The following is a 13505-nucleotide window of genomic DNA, read 5'->3' on the forward strand; positions in this document are numbered from 1 at the left end:
ATTCTGCACGCCTTAAAACAAGTCAAAATTTTAGCGTCATGGAGTTGGCTTATCGCTTGTCGCAGAACACGGTGAGTGATTTTAAGTTTTAAATATTTTATTAATATCAATTTTACCCTTAAATAATTTTAAATATTAAAAGCACAAGTCGTGTTTAGTTTACTCTAATATAAACCCTATATGGTGAAAAATTATTATAAATAAATTGGATGCATGAATTCTAACCTCTTTTCATAAATATTTCATTTTCATAATTTATTCACTTCATATTATTTTATTTCATTTTATTGTCAATTTTATCTACAAAATTTTATATTTGTGCTTGATTTACCTCTCAACAGCGTAGATTTACATGAAAATATTTTGCATGTTCAAGTTAGACGAGAACAAATAAGTTTTGATTGACTATTATACAAACAAACGTAATAATATATTAATTATAGATTAAGCGCTTAAATTAAAATAGTCAAGTGAAAATTGAATTGATACGGATTCCATCAAGGTAACATAAGTATTTCCTGAATAGAATTATTTTATAGGTACATCTTTACATGTTTTATGTTTTGATTTTGGTATTTTGTGATCGGGCATTAATGTCCATTGTCAAATTGATATATTACTTTTTGGTGAAATACGTAATTATATATGTGTTTATATTATATTATATTATATATATATATATAGTATCTTGTACGTGTAGAAGATAATTGAGGGCAAAAATATAATACATACAACATTCAGATTTCAGTTTTTACATTTATAAATAAACTTAATATAAAAATAAGACAATATCAAATAGGTTTCAGATTAATACATTCAACACTTCATATTTCAGTACTTACAGTTTTCAGTGCTTAATTTTCAGTTTTATCAAACAACACCTTACTCTCGGTAAACATACCTCATATATGACTATTTGTTATTGCACGTTGGCTCCTCAACTATTAAAAAAAATCATTTTGACCCTCTTTAGTCACTAAACTTCACTTTCTAACTGTTCAAATTATTGGTTATTAGACAAAAGTTCAAAAAAATTCCAGAACTATTTGTTTTTTTTTTTTTTTTTCCAGAAAATGTAGCAACTTATATGTATAAAGTTAAATATGTACACGATTGGGGCCATAGCCCATGACAAGACCATAAGTAAAATAGGCCCAAGTAGGCAATCTAGGGGACAAGCCCAGCCAAAGGAACAAAAGATGAGCAATCAAATAATTGTCATTTCAACCGTTAATTGAGATCGTCTTATCCACATTCCGGTGCCCGATTCAAGGTCTGGTTGTTGTCATAGTTGAATTAATCTGGAGGACGGGGAGGAGGTTTACAAGAAGGAGGAGGAAGATTCCATTAAGCGAGGATTCTCCTCGAAGCAGCGCAATCAGAGGCAGATCCAGGGGTAGGCGAAGCTGGGCTTCAGCCCACCCCAAAAATTTTTTTTTTTTTTTTTACCATACTACTTTAAGCCTAGCCCAAAAAATAAAAAATAAAAAAATAAAAAATAAGAAATATATATATATTTATAGTAGCCCAGTTCAAAATTAGCCAATCCAAAATTAGTCCATCCCATTAAGAAAGGCTAGATCCGCCTTTGAGCGCAATCCTTTAGGAACCCAAGTCTGAGAATTGATGTGATAGAGGAAGTGATCTTGGCCAGCACCACTCTTTGTGAAGATTTCTCTTTCCTGAATATTTTGCTATTGCGTTCTTCCCAAGTGTGGTAAACCACTGAAGAGAGACAAATCTTTCGGACCAAATTTTGGGGAGAATTGATCTTCCACAGGTAGCTGGTGAGCATAACTAGATTGCTTCAATTAGTAATTGCAGTTGAGAAGTGGCATTTGTCCTTGATATACCTTCAAATTGGTAAAATGAAGAAGCAGCTGAAGAAGAGGTGGCCATACGATTTGATGAGATGGAATAGAGTGCACATATATTTTGATGTTTAGCCATGTATTTGCTGTCAAGTGTTGGCAGTCTAGATTGAACTGCCAACCACCAGTTGAATTTCATATGGGGTATAATTGGGGATTTCCACACCATGTTATACCATGGCACCTTGGTAAATTGCCCTGCTAAGCGGGCAGCAGTGTGTTTGAAGCTGTAATGTCCAGTAGTAGAGGCAATCCAGACCTTCTTGTCAGTGATAGCTGGACGTGGTGGCTGAATGTGCAGTAATTCTGGGATTAAAGCAGTGAGAGTCCGTGGGAATGACCAAGAAGAACTGTCAATGAATGAGTCAAGTTTGGTACTGTCATTGAGACCAACAACAGTGAAAATAGTTGTGGAAAATCTGGTGCACATGGGACCTCTTAGAGCTCAATTGCCCCGAACTATTTGTTATTAGAACAAGAGTTGTTGTTATATTATTATTAGATAAAAGTGCAACCCTCTCTGAAAGTATTAGTTAATTGCAAGATGTCAACTTGTTGGAGTGTATTCTCAACATTTTACACTAATAATATTTTACAAATTTTATATTAAATTAACAAGTGGTAATAAATAAATAATTTTGACCCTCTGACAGTCGGAAAGTGAAGTTTGGTGACTAAAGGGGGTCAAGATGCAAGGTTTGGATAGTTGAGGGGCTGAACAGTAATACAAATAATCCAAAGAGTATCTTGCAATTACATAAAATATGTTACCAAATCTGAAGAAAACCAACGCATTGACGTGGGAAAGCCTTATCATATCATACCCATCAGCAATGCACGTGACCTTTACGCAACCTTTACAAGCAAACTACAGATACTTCCATTTTTAAATTCGGTACTAGTCATTTTTAAACTAGGGATAGCTTATCTGTTTTGCACACACCACAGTAATCTCTGTTGCATATATAGCGATTGACTATTATTGACTGCCTTCTCTCTAGTCTCTTCACTGCCAAACATGGCCTCCATGGATTTTCTCTCCAACCCCATCTCCATAGCAACCACTGCTCTATCTATTATCCTTGCGTTTCTCATCCTCATCCACAAATTACACCAAAAACAGGGCAAGAAAAAGTATCATCCAATTGGCGGCACCATATTCAACCAGCTAATTAACTTCAACAGGGTACACCACTACATGACTGACCTTGCCGGAAAGTACAGGACTTACAGGCTGATCAGCCCTTTCAGGAATGAGATCTATACGGCGGACCCCGCAAACGTCGAGTATATGCTCAAAACAAACTTTGAAAATTATGGCAAGGTATGCCCTGATTTCAATTTTCTCTGATTGATTGCTCTCTGCATGTCTTGGAAGATGCTAATATTGGGAATTCAATAATATGTGTGCATGTGTGTGTTTATACTTTATATATATATATGCTGTATTTTCATGAAAGATCAGGCAAATAGACTAACTGGGACAAAACATTCACTTTGATGTAGGCAAAAATTAATGGCTTTTATCAAGTTACTGAAATATGATGTTGCTTTTAAATGAAAATTCAATTGACAGTTAAATGGTCAAATATAACAAGCAAGCAATTGTTAGCCGGAAAAAAAACGAGGAATATTAGCACTCCTATTATAACTAATCATAGATGTGGATTATAGTGAATTTTTATTGAACCTGGATCTGAGTCATAATTAGGAGAATTAGAGAAAAATGTTTTTGGTCTTGATGCACTATACTTATTTACTTTTCTACAGGGAGTTTCATAGAAAATTTTCAGTTTTATTAAATCGACATAACTAGACCTTGGAAGCTTATATATGACCGTGAAATTGCTACATCTCTGTTTAAGCCCTAGTTTCCATTAGACAGACCATGGGAAAGGGGGTGTATTATGGAGAATTTTTTTACATGATCCGGCCAATCACAACTCGACACGCAAGCGAATAATCACAATTCGCAAGCGAACAAGTCAGTTTTATTCATATTTTTGCTCGCGTGTCATATTGTGATTGGTCGGGACTATGTAATAATTTCTTGTCTATTATGCCTTTATTTTAAATCATGGCTTTCAATAAAAACATTGGAACTTCAAATATTTCATTTTTTTTTTTTTGAAACTATGTGCAGGGAGAGTATAATTACACCATTTTAAGGGATCTATTAGGGGATGGGATTTTCACAGTTGACGGTGACAAGTGGCGTCAGCAGAGAAAGGTTTCGAGCTATGAATTCTCCACAAGGGTACTAAGGGACTTTAGCAGCACAGTCTTCAGAAAAAATGTGGCAAAACTAGCTAATATAGTGTCTGAAGCTGCAAGTTCCAACCAAACAATGGATATTCAAGTGAGTTTGTTTTACTCACTTTTGATATTTTCTCAGGGAAAAAAACTAATACAAATGACCAATGTAGGATCTGTTTATGAAATCAACCTTGGATTCGATATTCAAAGTTGCATTTGGAGTTGAACTAGACAGCATGTGTGGTTCAAGTGAAGAAGGCGCCAAATTTAGCAATGCTTTTGATGATTCAAGTGCAACGACTCTTCTGCGATATGTTGATATCTCATGGAAGATCAAGAAAGCTCTGAATATTGGATCGGAAGCAAAGCTAAAGAAGAATATGAAATTGGTTGACGATTTTGTGTATAAGCTGATTCGTGGCAAGATTGAGAAATTGAACAAGTCACAAGATGATTCTTCTGTAAGTGAACACTACATAGCTTCTCTACCTCATCAAATTCAAAGACCTGATTTTATTTCATCATATTATATATGCCATTTTCAGCTCGAGAAAGAAGACATTTTGTCAAGGTTTCTGCAGTTGAGTGAAACAGATCCGGAGTACTTACGAGATATAATACTGAACTTCATAATTGCTGGAAAAGACACAACAGCTGCCGCTCTTTCGTGGTTCATTTACATGCTTTGCAAGCATCCTGCAATACAGGAAAGGTTGGCACAAGAAATAAAAGAAGCAACCAACATGAAAGAGATCACAGACGTTGCCAATTTTGCAGCCAGTTTAAGTGAGGAAGCTCTCGAAAAGATGCAATATCTTCATGCAGCATTGACTGAGACTCTCAGACTCTATCCTTCAGTACCAGTGGTAATGAAATTCTTACCTATAATTTGTGGCTATGCATTTCCTACTTATAGCCAATATATTTGAATCATATCCTTAGGAACAAGAAGTAAGTTCTCCAAGTTCATAAGTTCCAAGTTATGTCGAGATTATTTCAATGTGATCTATGAGTTCCCATATTCCCTGATTACAGGATGCAAAGATATGCTTTTCGGATGATACTCTACCGGATGGGTTTAGTGTGAGAAAAGGGGATATGGTGGCTTACCAACCATACGCAATGGGGAGAATGAGATTCATATGGGGTGATAATGCAGAAGAATTTAAACCAGAAAGATGGCTTGATGAGAGTGGCATCTTCCGGCAAGAAAGCCCGTTTAAATTTACAGCCTTCCAGGTTAGGAGAGATCTTTTCCTCATTTGACTAATATATCATCTACAACATATTACCTTTAAGCTATTTCACCATCAAATGTGGCTCAGCCTTGTTAGTTTTCAAGTTATTAGTCTTTGTTGGAAAAACTGAGTAAATTCTTATGCTGATTAACAGGCAGGACCGCGAATTTGTCTGGGCAAGGAATTTGCTTATAGGCAGATGAAGATATTCGCAGCAGTCTTGTTAGGCTGTTTTGTGTTCAAACTGAGTGATGACAAGAAAGCTGTCAATTACAGGACAATGATCACTCTTCACATTGATGGGGGACTCCATGTTCGTGCCTTCCATAGATTAAGAAGCCACACACCCATATAAATGTACGATTTGTCTGCTGTATATTAAATGTGGAAGTTTGAAGTAGCAATCTGTCTGCCGTATATTAAATGTGGTAGTTAGAAGCAGCAATCAGTACCTAATTTAGCCAACTAATTTATTGTCTCTCTCTCTCTCCACTAGCCCCCACGGGCTTGGTAAAGGTGGTAAGGTATGGGGTTCGGCTCTAGTATGTCTCGGTTTAGAATTCCAAGACTCCCATTATAACTTTTGATTTAACTGGTGCTATCGTGGTACGGAGTTCCAAGTTTCAAAAAAAAAAAATACTCCACTAGGCTTGAACCCTCAATCTCTTCTTTTGGGAGATGGAAGGACGTCCACTCAAGCCCAGGCTTTGATGGCCTTGTTCTTCATACTTGGTGAGAAGAAACTGTAGATCAACATCCTTAATGCATGCATGGACTGGTCTCGTTTAAAATTGTTTAGAAAAGAGAAGTAAATAATACTAACAGGCCAGTGGTCTAGCAGTATCAGTTTCTTACTTTCCAAAGAGATGTCAGGGGTTCATCTCAAAAGAGACGTGTGTGTGAGTACCAATTAAGAAAATAAAAAAAAAATTTAAAAACATATCCGTTCATAATTAACAAAACTTTGGAGGAATATAACAATGAGACAAGCACAAGGTGCAGGAGTTATTTTTAGTCTTTTTTTTAAGTACTTTACCACGCAAAAAAAAAATCCCAATGGTGTTTTTACATGTATCTTTATAATTAACAAAACTTTGGAGGAATATAACAATGGGACAAGCACAAGGCGCAGGAGTTCTTTTTAGTCTTTTTTAAGTACTTTACCATGCATATATAAATAACGTAAGATGAGGTGTGGAAGGTTATTGAAGAAGAGAGAATCTGGTAATCATCATGAAACTTCAAAATGAATAATACAGAGGGTTTATTGCTTCTGCTTATACAATGATCCCAACCGTATGTATTCCAGGCGACCGGAGTTGAGAGAATCCATGGTACTCGGAAATGAAACAGATAAATAAAAGTTCCATTGATTACGGGTTGCAGAGGCACTCAAAAGCCCTCGAATATAATCACGCCCTACTGACAAAGCCATCTCCACATGCACGAAGAAAGGACGTTGACAATTTGATGAAGCACGCTTTACACTGACTATAATGATGGCAATGTAATCACGGGCCGTGGGAGTTGTATCCCCGGCCTTGATGCCCATCCTTTCCTGTTCCTGTAGGCCTCAACAGCCTGTAAACGGAGCCTCTCATGTGAAGCATCTTGGGTTGTCTTCAATGCCTTCATGACAAGAAAAAAGCTCGTAAACGGAACTCAAGAGCTTTAATCTGTGAGGTAACATTCTAAATTAAGTATCTTACCTTGGGAATTGTGACCAACTTTGGTGGAGCATTGACTACATCTCCAAATTTGATCTCTTCACAACCAGGGAAGTCCAGATTCTCTTCTGCCTCGCTGCCTTTGTGTTTCCTTTTCCTTGCTTCCAAACGCCTACACAAATTTAAATTCTAAATTAAAATTTTCAGACCTGAAGCAGAACTGAGCTTTTTTTGTTTCTTTCATTTCTGTGCCACAAGATCAAATCACCAGTTCACCACAAAGACCACAACTAAAGAGGATAAGTCCTGGAATGTTGCATTTTGCTCCTTACCATCCTCTGTGAGAGAGAGAGAGAGTGAGAGAGAGAGAGAGAGAGAGAGAGAGAGAGCCCAGTTCGTATCCATAAAAATTGGTTAAGCATGAGAAGACAAAGGAAAGCAATGCAACCTTACTAAACTCAATGCAGAGGAAGATTGGCTATGGCACTCAGATGGGCACTCAGATGTTCAATTAAATTAGGGGATTCATTCCATTTTGATTAGTAGTCAGAAATTGTTTCCTCAGTCGACTCCAAAATAATGGAAAGACTATATATATATATATATATTTAAGAGAAAATTGTTAATGTAATTTAAATCAAACAGAATTTACTTACATGAGTAGATTATTCGAAGTGGTGCATAATTTTGATGGCTATTATGCATTATTAGGGGTTACATTTTTAATCTCTCCATCTGCAGTATTGTGATATAAATTTTGGAAATTGATTAATGAGTCTCATCTTTTATCCTCTAACACCTGTTCTTTTGTTCTTCCTGATAATCAACTTGATACTAAAGTAATACAATTGGAAAAATCACGACTCAATGAAGAATGGGGCTTATTACACAAGCTAATGTCAGAATTGAAGATAAAAGCGAAACCAGGCCAAGCCATCTGGTTTGTCTCCCTCAGCTCTACTTCTGTCAACACTCGAGATGAGAAAGGAATTGAGGGTTATCAGATGGATAGGAATCTCAAATGTTACTACCAAAGGACATAGTCCAATGAAGTGGAACAAATAGGTACCATCTAATGGTTGTCAAGATATCAGAGGAATCAAGCCAAGAAACAGAAAGACAAAAAGAAAATTGTAACAAACACTTACTTTTTCTTATGCTCCTGCCTTTTCGAACCACCACCACCTAATTCCTCTGCTGTTTCAAACCGCAGGTCATTTACTGGCTTTCTTTTTCTCTTTTTCTTTCTCTTTTCATGTGTGCTATTATTTTCCACAATCTCATCACCATGACCCACACGCTGTCGTGTTGAACATCCACCATTACATTCCCCTTTTAATTTAGTAGTTTTAGAGTCAAATTCATCCTCCGAATGATGTTTCTGTGAATTAATCACACAAATGAATGAAACTCAAATTCCAAAATAATCGACAGTAAATGGAAAACTATAAATATACGAAACTAAGGTTTACAGAGAAATATACAAGAGAAAAAAATAAAAAATAAAAAAAAATAAAACCTGTTAAGTAATTAGCAAATCATTAATGGATCATATAGATTGTTCTCCTTCTCAGTCTATCTTAAAACTTCAGGTTCACTTCTTTTGTAGGTCTCAACTTCTTCACTATAATCTTCCCACTAGTTCATAGAGGGAGTATAGCCATTTCATACCAATGCGAGATAATGATGTTCCATATTCAAATAGTGGAGACTCACAAAGAAGTACTGCCCCATTAACCAGAGACTTAGTATTATTAGACTGATCTTTTGGTGGGAAATGTTCACTTTAGGCATTGTTCCTACCATTAAATAAAACTGAAATGCGTAGTACCAAAATTTTGTGAGCTTTATATTTAGTATGATCATTAAATCTCGCCTCTCTCCAAAGTTGTATGTCTTCATTTGAATCTAATCAAGTCTTACTGGTCTCTTCATAGTATTGGCTTGTTGAATGGTTAGCCACAATCTAAAGTATGATAGAATTGAGGTGAGTTTATAGAGATTAAAAAATTGGAACATGTTGAGGATTAGATCGCTCCTAGAATGATTTTCTTTTAACAAGAGTGCTCTGAGTCACTGACGTATCAGAGCCTTGGTCTTTTACTTCACCATCTAAAGGCTCAAATGCATTAACATTTTTCTCAATCAAAATTTCTGGCTTCGTTATGTAACTGCCGGAAGTGAAAAACAAAGGCCTTCCAGCAATCAGCTTGTGCATCAAGTTGCCTTTACTTGGAGAGTTGGAGATATTTCAGTTCCTATAAAAAAATCTATGACCTGGAAAAGCAAATAGCAGAACTCTCAGGTCATCCGCTACTTCAGTGAAATTTTTGAAAGGCTTTCCTTCCTTTTTTTCCCTTTTCTTTTGGCAAAAAAGAGAAACTAACACATTTTTAGAAATCCAAGTCATCCCAAAATCGACTGACATAATATCCCCAAAACCACAGAAGAGAAAGATCAACCAAGAAGGAAACTTGCAGAAGAAAAAATATAAATCACAAATTCTCAAAAAGAAGGATACGGACACAACACCACAAATTTTCAAAAAGAAGGATAGGTACACGACAAGGACACATTAATATATATATGTATATATATATATATATATAAAATATTAATATAGATAAGTATAAATTTTAAAAAATGGAGTGTTAAAGAAAACAAAAATGGAGGCTATGAGAGAGAAAACTCCCTGTAACAGAGACGCGGCCTAAGCCTACTGCTCCGACAAGTCACCGGAATCATCTATTCCGGTGAAATCCTCTGCTACTTTCCTTGGCTTTTCTTTTTTCTCTCTTGTTATGCGGTCTTTCTTGGAGGTGGCTCGTCTTCCACGACTATTTCAGGGTGGGTTCGCAAGATCTGCTTCTACATACAGAGGGTTTTCAATTTTCTTGGATGATGACTCGGTCGGTAAGAGAAGAGATGATCTGAAATCATGTTTGGTGGGAAATTTAGATAAAGATGTAGGTGATTGTGCTCAGATTGCAGCGTGGGCTTCACGTGTTTGGAAGATCTCGCCGGCGGTTGTTGTGGCGCCCCTGTCGGATTCTTTGCTTCTTTTTCGCTTTCCTTCTAAAGCGGACGCAGAGAGAGTGCTTAAGAAGGGATGTCGTGACTGGGGAAAGGCTTCTCTTCACTTGGATTCGTGGAATTTTAGGGTGGGATGCTCTGAGGTTTTGAAAGAGAAAGGGCTGAAGAAGGTAACACTGCCTTCCTCTTCACTTGTGGAACCACGCTCTATTCATGATGGTTGGATTTCTGTGGAGGTTTCATTTGTGTTGATGCTGATGATTCTATTGATGCTGAGAAGGTTCGCATCACTGTGTCGGACGGCCATGCTTGCCCGCCGTTCATTTTTGTTCATGATAATCGTTTTTGTTACAAGGTAGCTGTTTGGGAGGAGACACATCCTCAGCTTGTTCTGACGAGTGACAGTTTGAAAGGGGGAGATGGGTCTCACCTGCTTAAGGAGAAGGAGTGGTTGAGATGGGAATCCATGGGTAAGAAAGGGATGGAGGAATTTTAGAGGTGGAAGGAGTGGAGGGATAAGCTTTGGGAACGGAACACAGCTTGCTTCAGAAAGATCTTCACTCAGCAAAGGAGGGTGAGTACTGTGTCTTCGACGGTTGGTGATCGGAACTTTGGTCGGCAGGATTTACAGAGGGGTGGAGGTTTGGGGTTTGGCCGTCAGGCCTTTTTGCAGGGATGGGAACGACGATCCTATCAGGGTGTGGTTCACGTGCATCCAGCGCGTGGGTGGGGGAGCAGAGGTGATAATCCATGTGGTTGGCGTAGGGGAGAGAGTCGTTCAAAGTGGATTCCAGCTGTCTCTAATTGGAATAATTTCCAATGGACAAGGAAGGCTACGATGGATTTGGTAGGAGATGGGCTTGGTTTTGGGCCAGCGAATGGGGCCATGGTGGAGAGGAGTCATGGCACTTTTCCGATTTTTGGGCCTATTTTCAATGAAGTGCATGACCATGTTTTGAGTGGGCTGGATAAAGGTAAGGTGGCCCAATCTAAGGTGTCTGTGTGCACGGAAGCTTCTTCTGCTGAGCTGGGCTGCGGATTTTCGACTCGGCCAGGCTCCGAGCTAGTTATTTCTGGGCCGTCTTGTTCTGCTCTTGTGGTAAACAACTGGTTTGCCCCGCTCTCTTTGGTTGATCCATCTCAGTTGCCTGGTGCGCCACCTCTCAAAGAGGGACGAATAGTTTTGTTGCCTGCACAGGGACACCGTCTGCGATCAAAGAAGCGGATTCTTCTCCCTGCCATTCGTAGAAGGTGGACTCATAAGGAGAAACAAAAACCCAACACCACCATCACTAACCCATGCGGCAACTACACTCAAGCATTCTGCAGCCCTCTTGTTGGATCACACTCTGCTCCTCAATTCCCTAAATTCGTTGGGTTTTGTATCTTGAAAATTCGTTGGGATCCTTGCTACTATACTAATTGACGCTCTAGCGGATGGAACACCCGCTGTCTTCTTTTTCTTTTTCTTTGCCCCCTTTTGCCTGCTTTTCACCGCTTCAAAATTGCATCAATTTTAGAAAGTCATTCACTCAGATAACCATTTATCATGGTGGTGGGTGGAGAGAAGAGAGAGAGTGAAGAAGATAGTTGAGATAAAAGAGAAACGAAGGAAGAAGAGAGAGGATAGAGATGATTGTGGTGGTGGTAGTGGTGGCGGCTATGGCTATGGGTGGCGAGAAGAGAGGAAGAAGACAAAAGAAAGGGAATATTTTTTTTTTTCGGCAGAAAGGGAATTCAGGTTTCGGAATCTAACATGGGTCAAAATAGTCTTTTCCCATACAAGATATTTTAACAATTCTTAATAATTTAATATTAGGGATAAATGAGTGGGCATTTTGCTCAATTCAACCATTTTTTCTGACAAAAAGGTACGGAGGGGAGGTCTTTGCAAAATTGGGGCAAACCTCATGGGACACGTTCCAAAAAAATGCAAACCTCAGGTTTATTTGTAATTAGGCCAAATCTCAGGGGAGTTCATTGTAGTTTACCCTTGTTATTAACATTTCCTTATAAAAACATTATGACAAACAAGTTGATAATTATATTTCATAGTTCAACTTTACTAAATTGGTCATGATATTTATCTCAATACTGTTTTTGAAGAAATTCTTAACTTTTCTTAACAATTATACTAAGATACTTGAAAAGTTATATTTAATCTTCAAGACTTGTTAAATTCGTGTCGCGAAGTACCTAAGAAGTATCGGATCTGTCCAAGAAGTATCCATTTTACAAGTATTTGATGTATCTAACATAGACACGATACAAGCAAGTTACCCTTATAGAAGTATCTGTGGTTCACAAAAGCAAATAAAACTAAAATTTTCGTCAACAGACCTGAGCTATCACAAGCTTCGATCAAATGGAACTAGTGTTTCTTTCTATTTCTTTTCCGTTTCTCGGTAATTACCAATACAACACTTTAGCTAGGTGGAGGGGCAATCATTTCATTTTTTTCTTTTTCATGTTGGAAACAAATATATATATATATTTTTCACAGTAGGATTTTCTTGTTGAAAACTTAAGCAAACATTAAACATGAAATTAAAAGAAAAAAAAAAATAGAGGATCACTATAATCCAATCAGAAATTACCACTTCAGGCCTAACAAACAGTATAACCTGAGTTACAATGCCAGAAAAAAAAAATCCAAATACATAAACTTCCTAACACTCAAAAATGTATAACGCTTACCTTGTTAACAGAACTGCCACCACCGTCATCTCGTCTATTCCTCCGCTCGGTATCCACCACTGCCTTTGCAGATCCTAAAACAATATAAAATCATTCATTCAGATACTAAAACTAGAGAAAGAAACCCTAGAAATTACTAAGAAAACCCATTTTAGTTTGCCCAACATATTCTAAAAAGGAAAGAAAGTTATCAGCATAAAAAAATTGCATACAAATTGATAAAGTAAGAGCTACTAATGCAAGGAACGAGATAGAGAGAGAACCAGTTTGGGGGAAATTCTTAAAAGCCATAATCTGGCGGAGTTTGGAGGGCAGAGCGTCAACGGAGGAGGGATTAGGCGGCGGAGGTAGACGACTATGCCCCCCGTGTGCTGCTCTGTAGTTCTTCTCTCTTCGCCTCTGACCTTTCCCTCCCATCTCTCTCTCAAAAGTATTTTTCTCTCGACTAAAGAGAGCAACGGCGATCCTGTCACTCTGATTTTCGCGCTATTTGGAGTCTGTTTGGCAGCCCAGAAATCGTTTCCCAGTTATTTTCCTTGCATAAATAAGATAAAAAAAAAAAAACATGTCCCAACCCTAAAATAATATTACTATTTTTTAAAAAATTAAAAAAGGATGTAATTGCCAGTTAAAAATGCGTGTGGCTTCTTTCTACTCCAAATTTTTTTGTTTTTTTTAGAATGATAAGCAAATTGTATAAAATAAAGAGAAATTACATGTGGGCCTTGGCCAATACAACCCAG

At 37.5% G+C, this 13505-nt stretch overlaps 2 protein-coding genes across 2 annotated transcripts; one reads left to right on the top strand and one right to left on the bottom strand.

The window, feature by feature from the left end:
* Nucleotides 1–2755: 2755 nt before the first annotated feature.
* LOC132276568 (cytochrome P450 704C1-like) lies at nucleotides 2756–5843 on the top strand. Its single transcript, XM_059778049.1, has 6 exons — nucleotides 2756–3195; nucleotides 4015–4230; nucleotides 4298–4588; nucleotides 4673–4993; nucleotides 5163–5366; nucleotides 5520–5843. The coding sequence occupies exons 1-6, from the start codon at nucleotides 2890–2892 to the stop codon at nucleotides 5718–5720; spliced, it is 1539 nt and encodes a 512-aa protein (XP_059634032.1). The 5' UTR covers nucleotides 2756–2889; the 3' UTR covers nucleotides 5721–5843.
* Nucleotides 5844–6587: 744 nt separating this feature from the next.
* Nucleotides 6588–13300, bottom strand: LOC132276569 (uncharacterized). The gene is made up of 5 exons (XM_059778050.1): nucleotides 13026–13300; nucleotides 12763–12836; nucleotides 8181–8413; nucleotides 7075–7204; nucleotides 6588–6994 (listed from the first exon to the last, which is right to left on the bottom strand). Exons 1-5 carry the CDS (start codon nucleotides 13177–13179, stop codon nucleotides 6857–6859), a joined length of 729 nt encoding a protein of 242 aa, XP_059634033.1. The 5' UTR covers nucleotides 13180–13300; the 3' UTR covers nucleotides 6588–6856.
* Nucleotides 13301–13505: the final 205 nt, after the last annotated feature.

The sequence above is a fragment of the Cornus florida genome, unplaced genomic scaffold, assembly GCF_030987335.1.
Source record: "Cornus florida cultivar Cherokee Brave unplaced genomic scaffold, ASM3098733v1 CherokeeBrave_3.0.0_Hap2_Chr10, whole genome shotgun sequence".
Taxonomy (NCBI): Eukaryota; Viridiplantae; Streptophyta; class Magnoliopsida; order Cornales; family Cornaceae; genus Cornus; species Cornus florida.

Excerpts from the sequence above, each read along its gene's own strand:
- LOC132276568 (XM_059778049.1), top strand. The coding sequence starts at position 2,890 with ATGGCCTCCATGGATTTTCTCTCCAACCCCATCTCCATAGCAACCACT. Across the intron at positions 4,589-4,672 it reads AGTCACAAGATGATTCTTCT|CTCGAGAAAGAAGACATTTT; the intron begins GTAAGTGAACAC and ends TGCCATTTTCAG. Across the intron at positions 4,994-5,162 it reads TCTATCCTTCAGTACCAGTG|GATGCAAAGATATGCTTTTC; the intron begins GTAATGAAATTC and ends CCCTGATTACAG.
- LOC132276569 (XM_059778050.1), bottom strand. The coding sequence starts at position 13,179 with ATGGGAGGGAAAGGTCAGAGGCGAAGAGAGAAGAACTACAGAGCAGCA. Across the intron at positions 7,205-8,180 it reads AGGCAGGAGCATAAGAAAAA|GCGTTTGGAAGCAAGGAAAA; the intron begins GTAAGTGTTTGT and ends AAATTTGTGTAG. Across the intron at positions 6,995-7,074 it reads AGTTGGTCACAATTCCCAAG|GCATTGAAGACAACCCAAGA; the intron begins GTAAGATACTTA and ends CTTGTCATGAAG.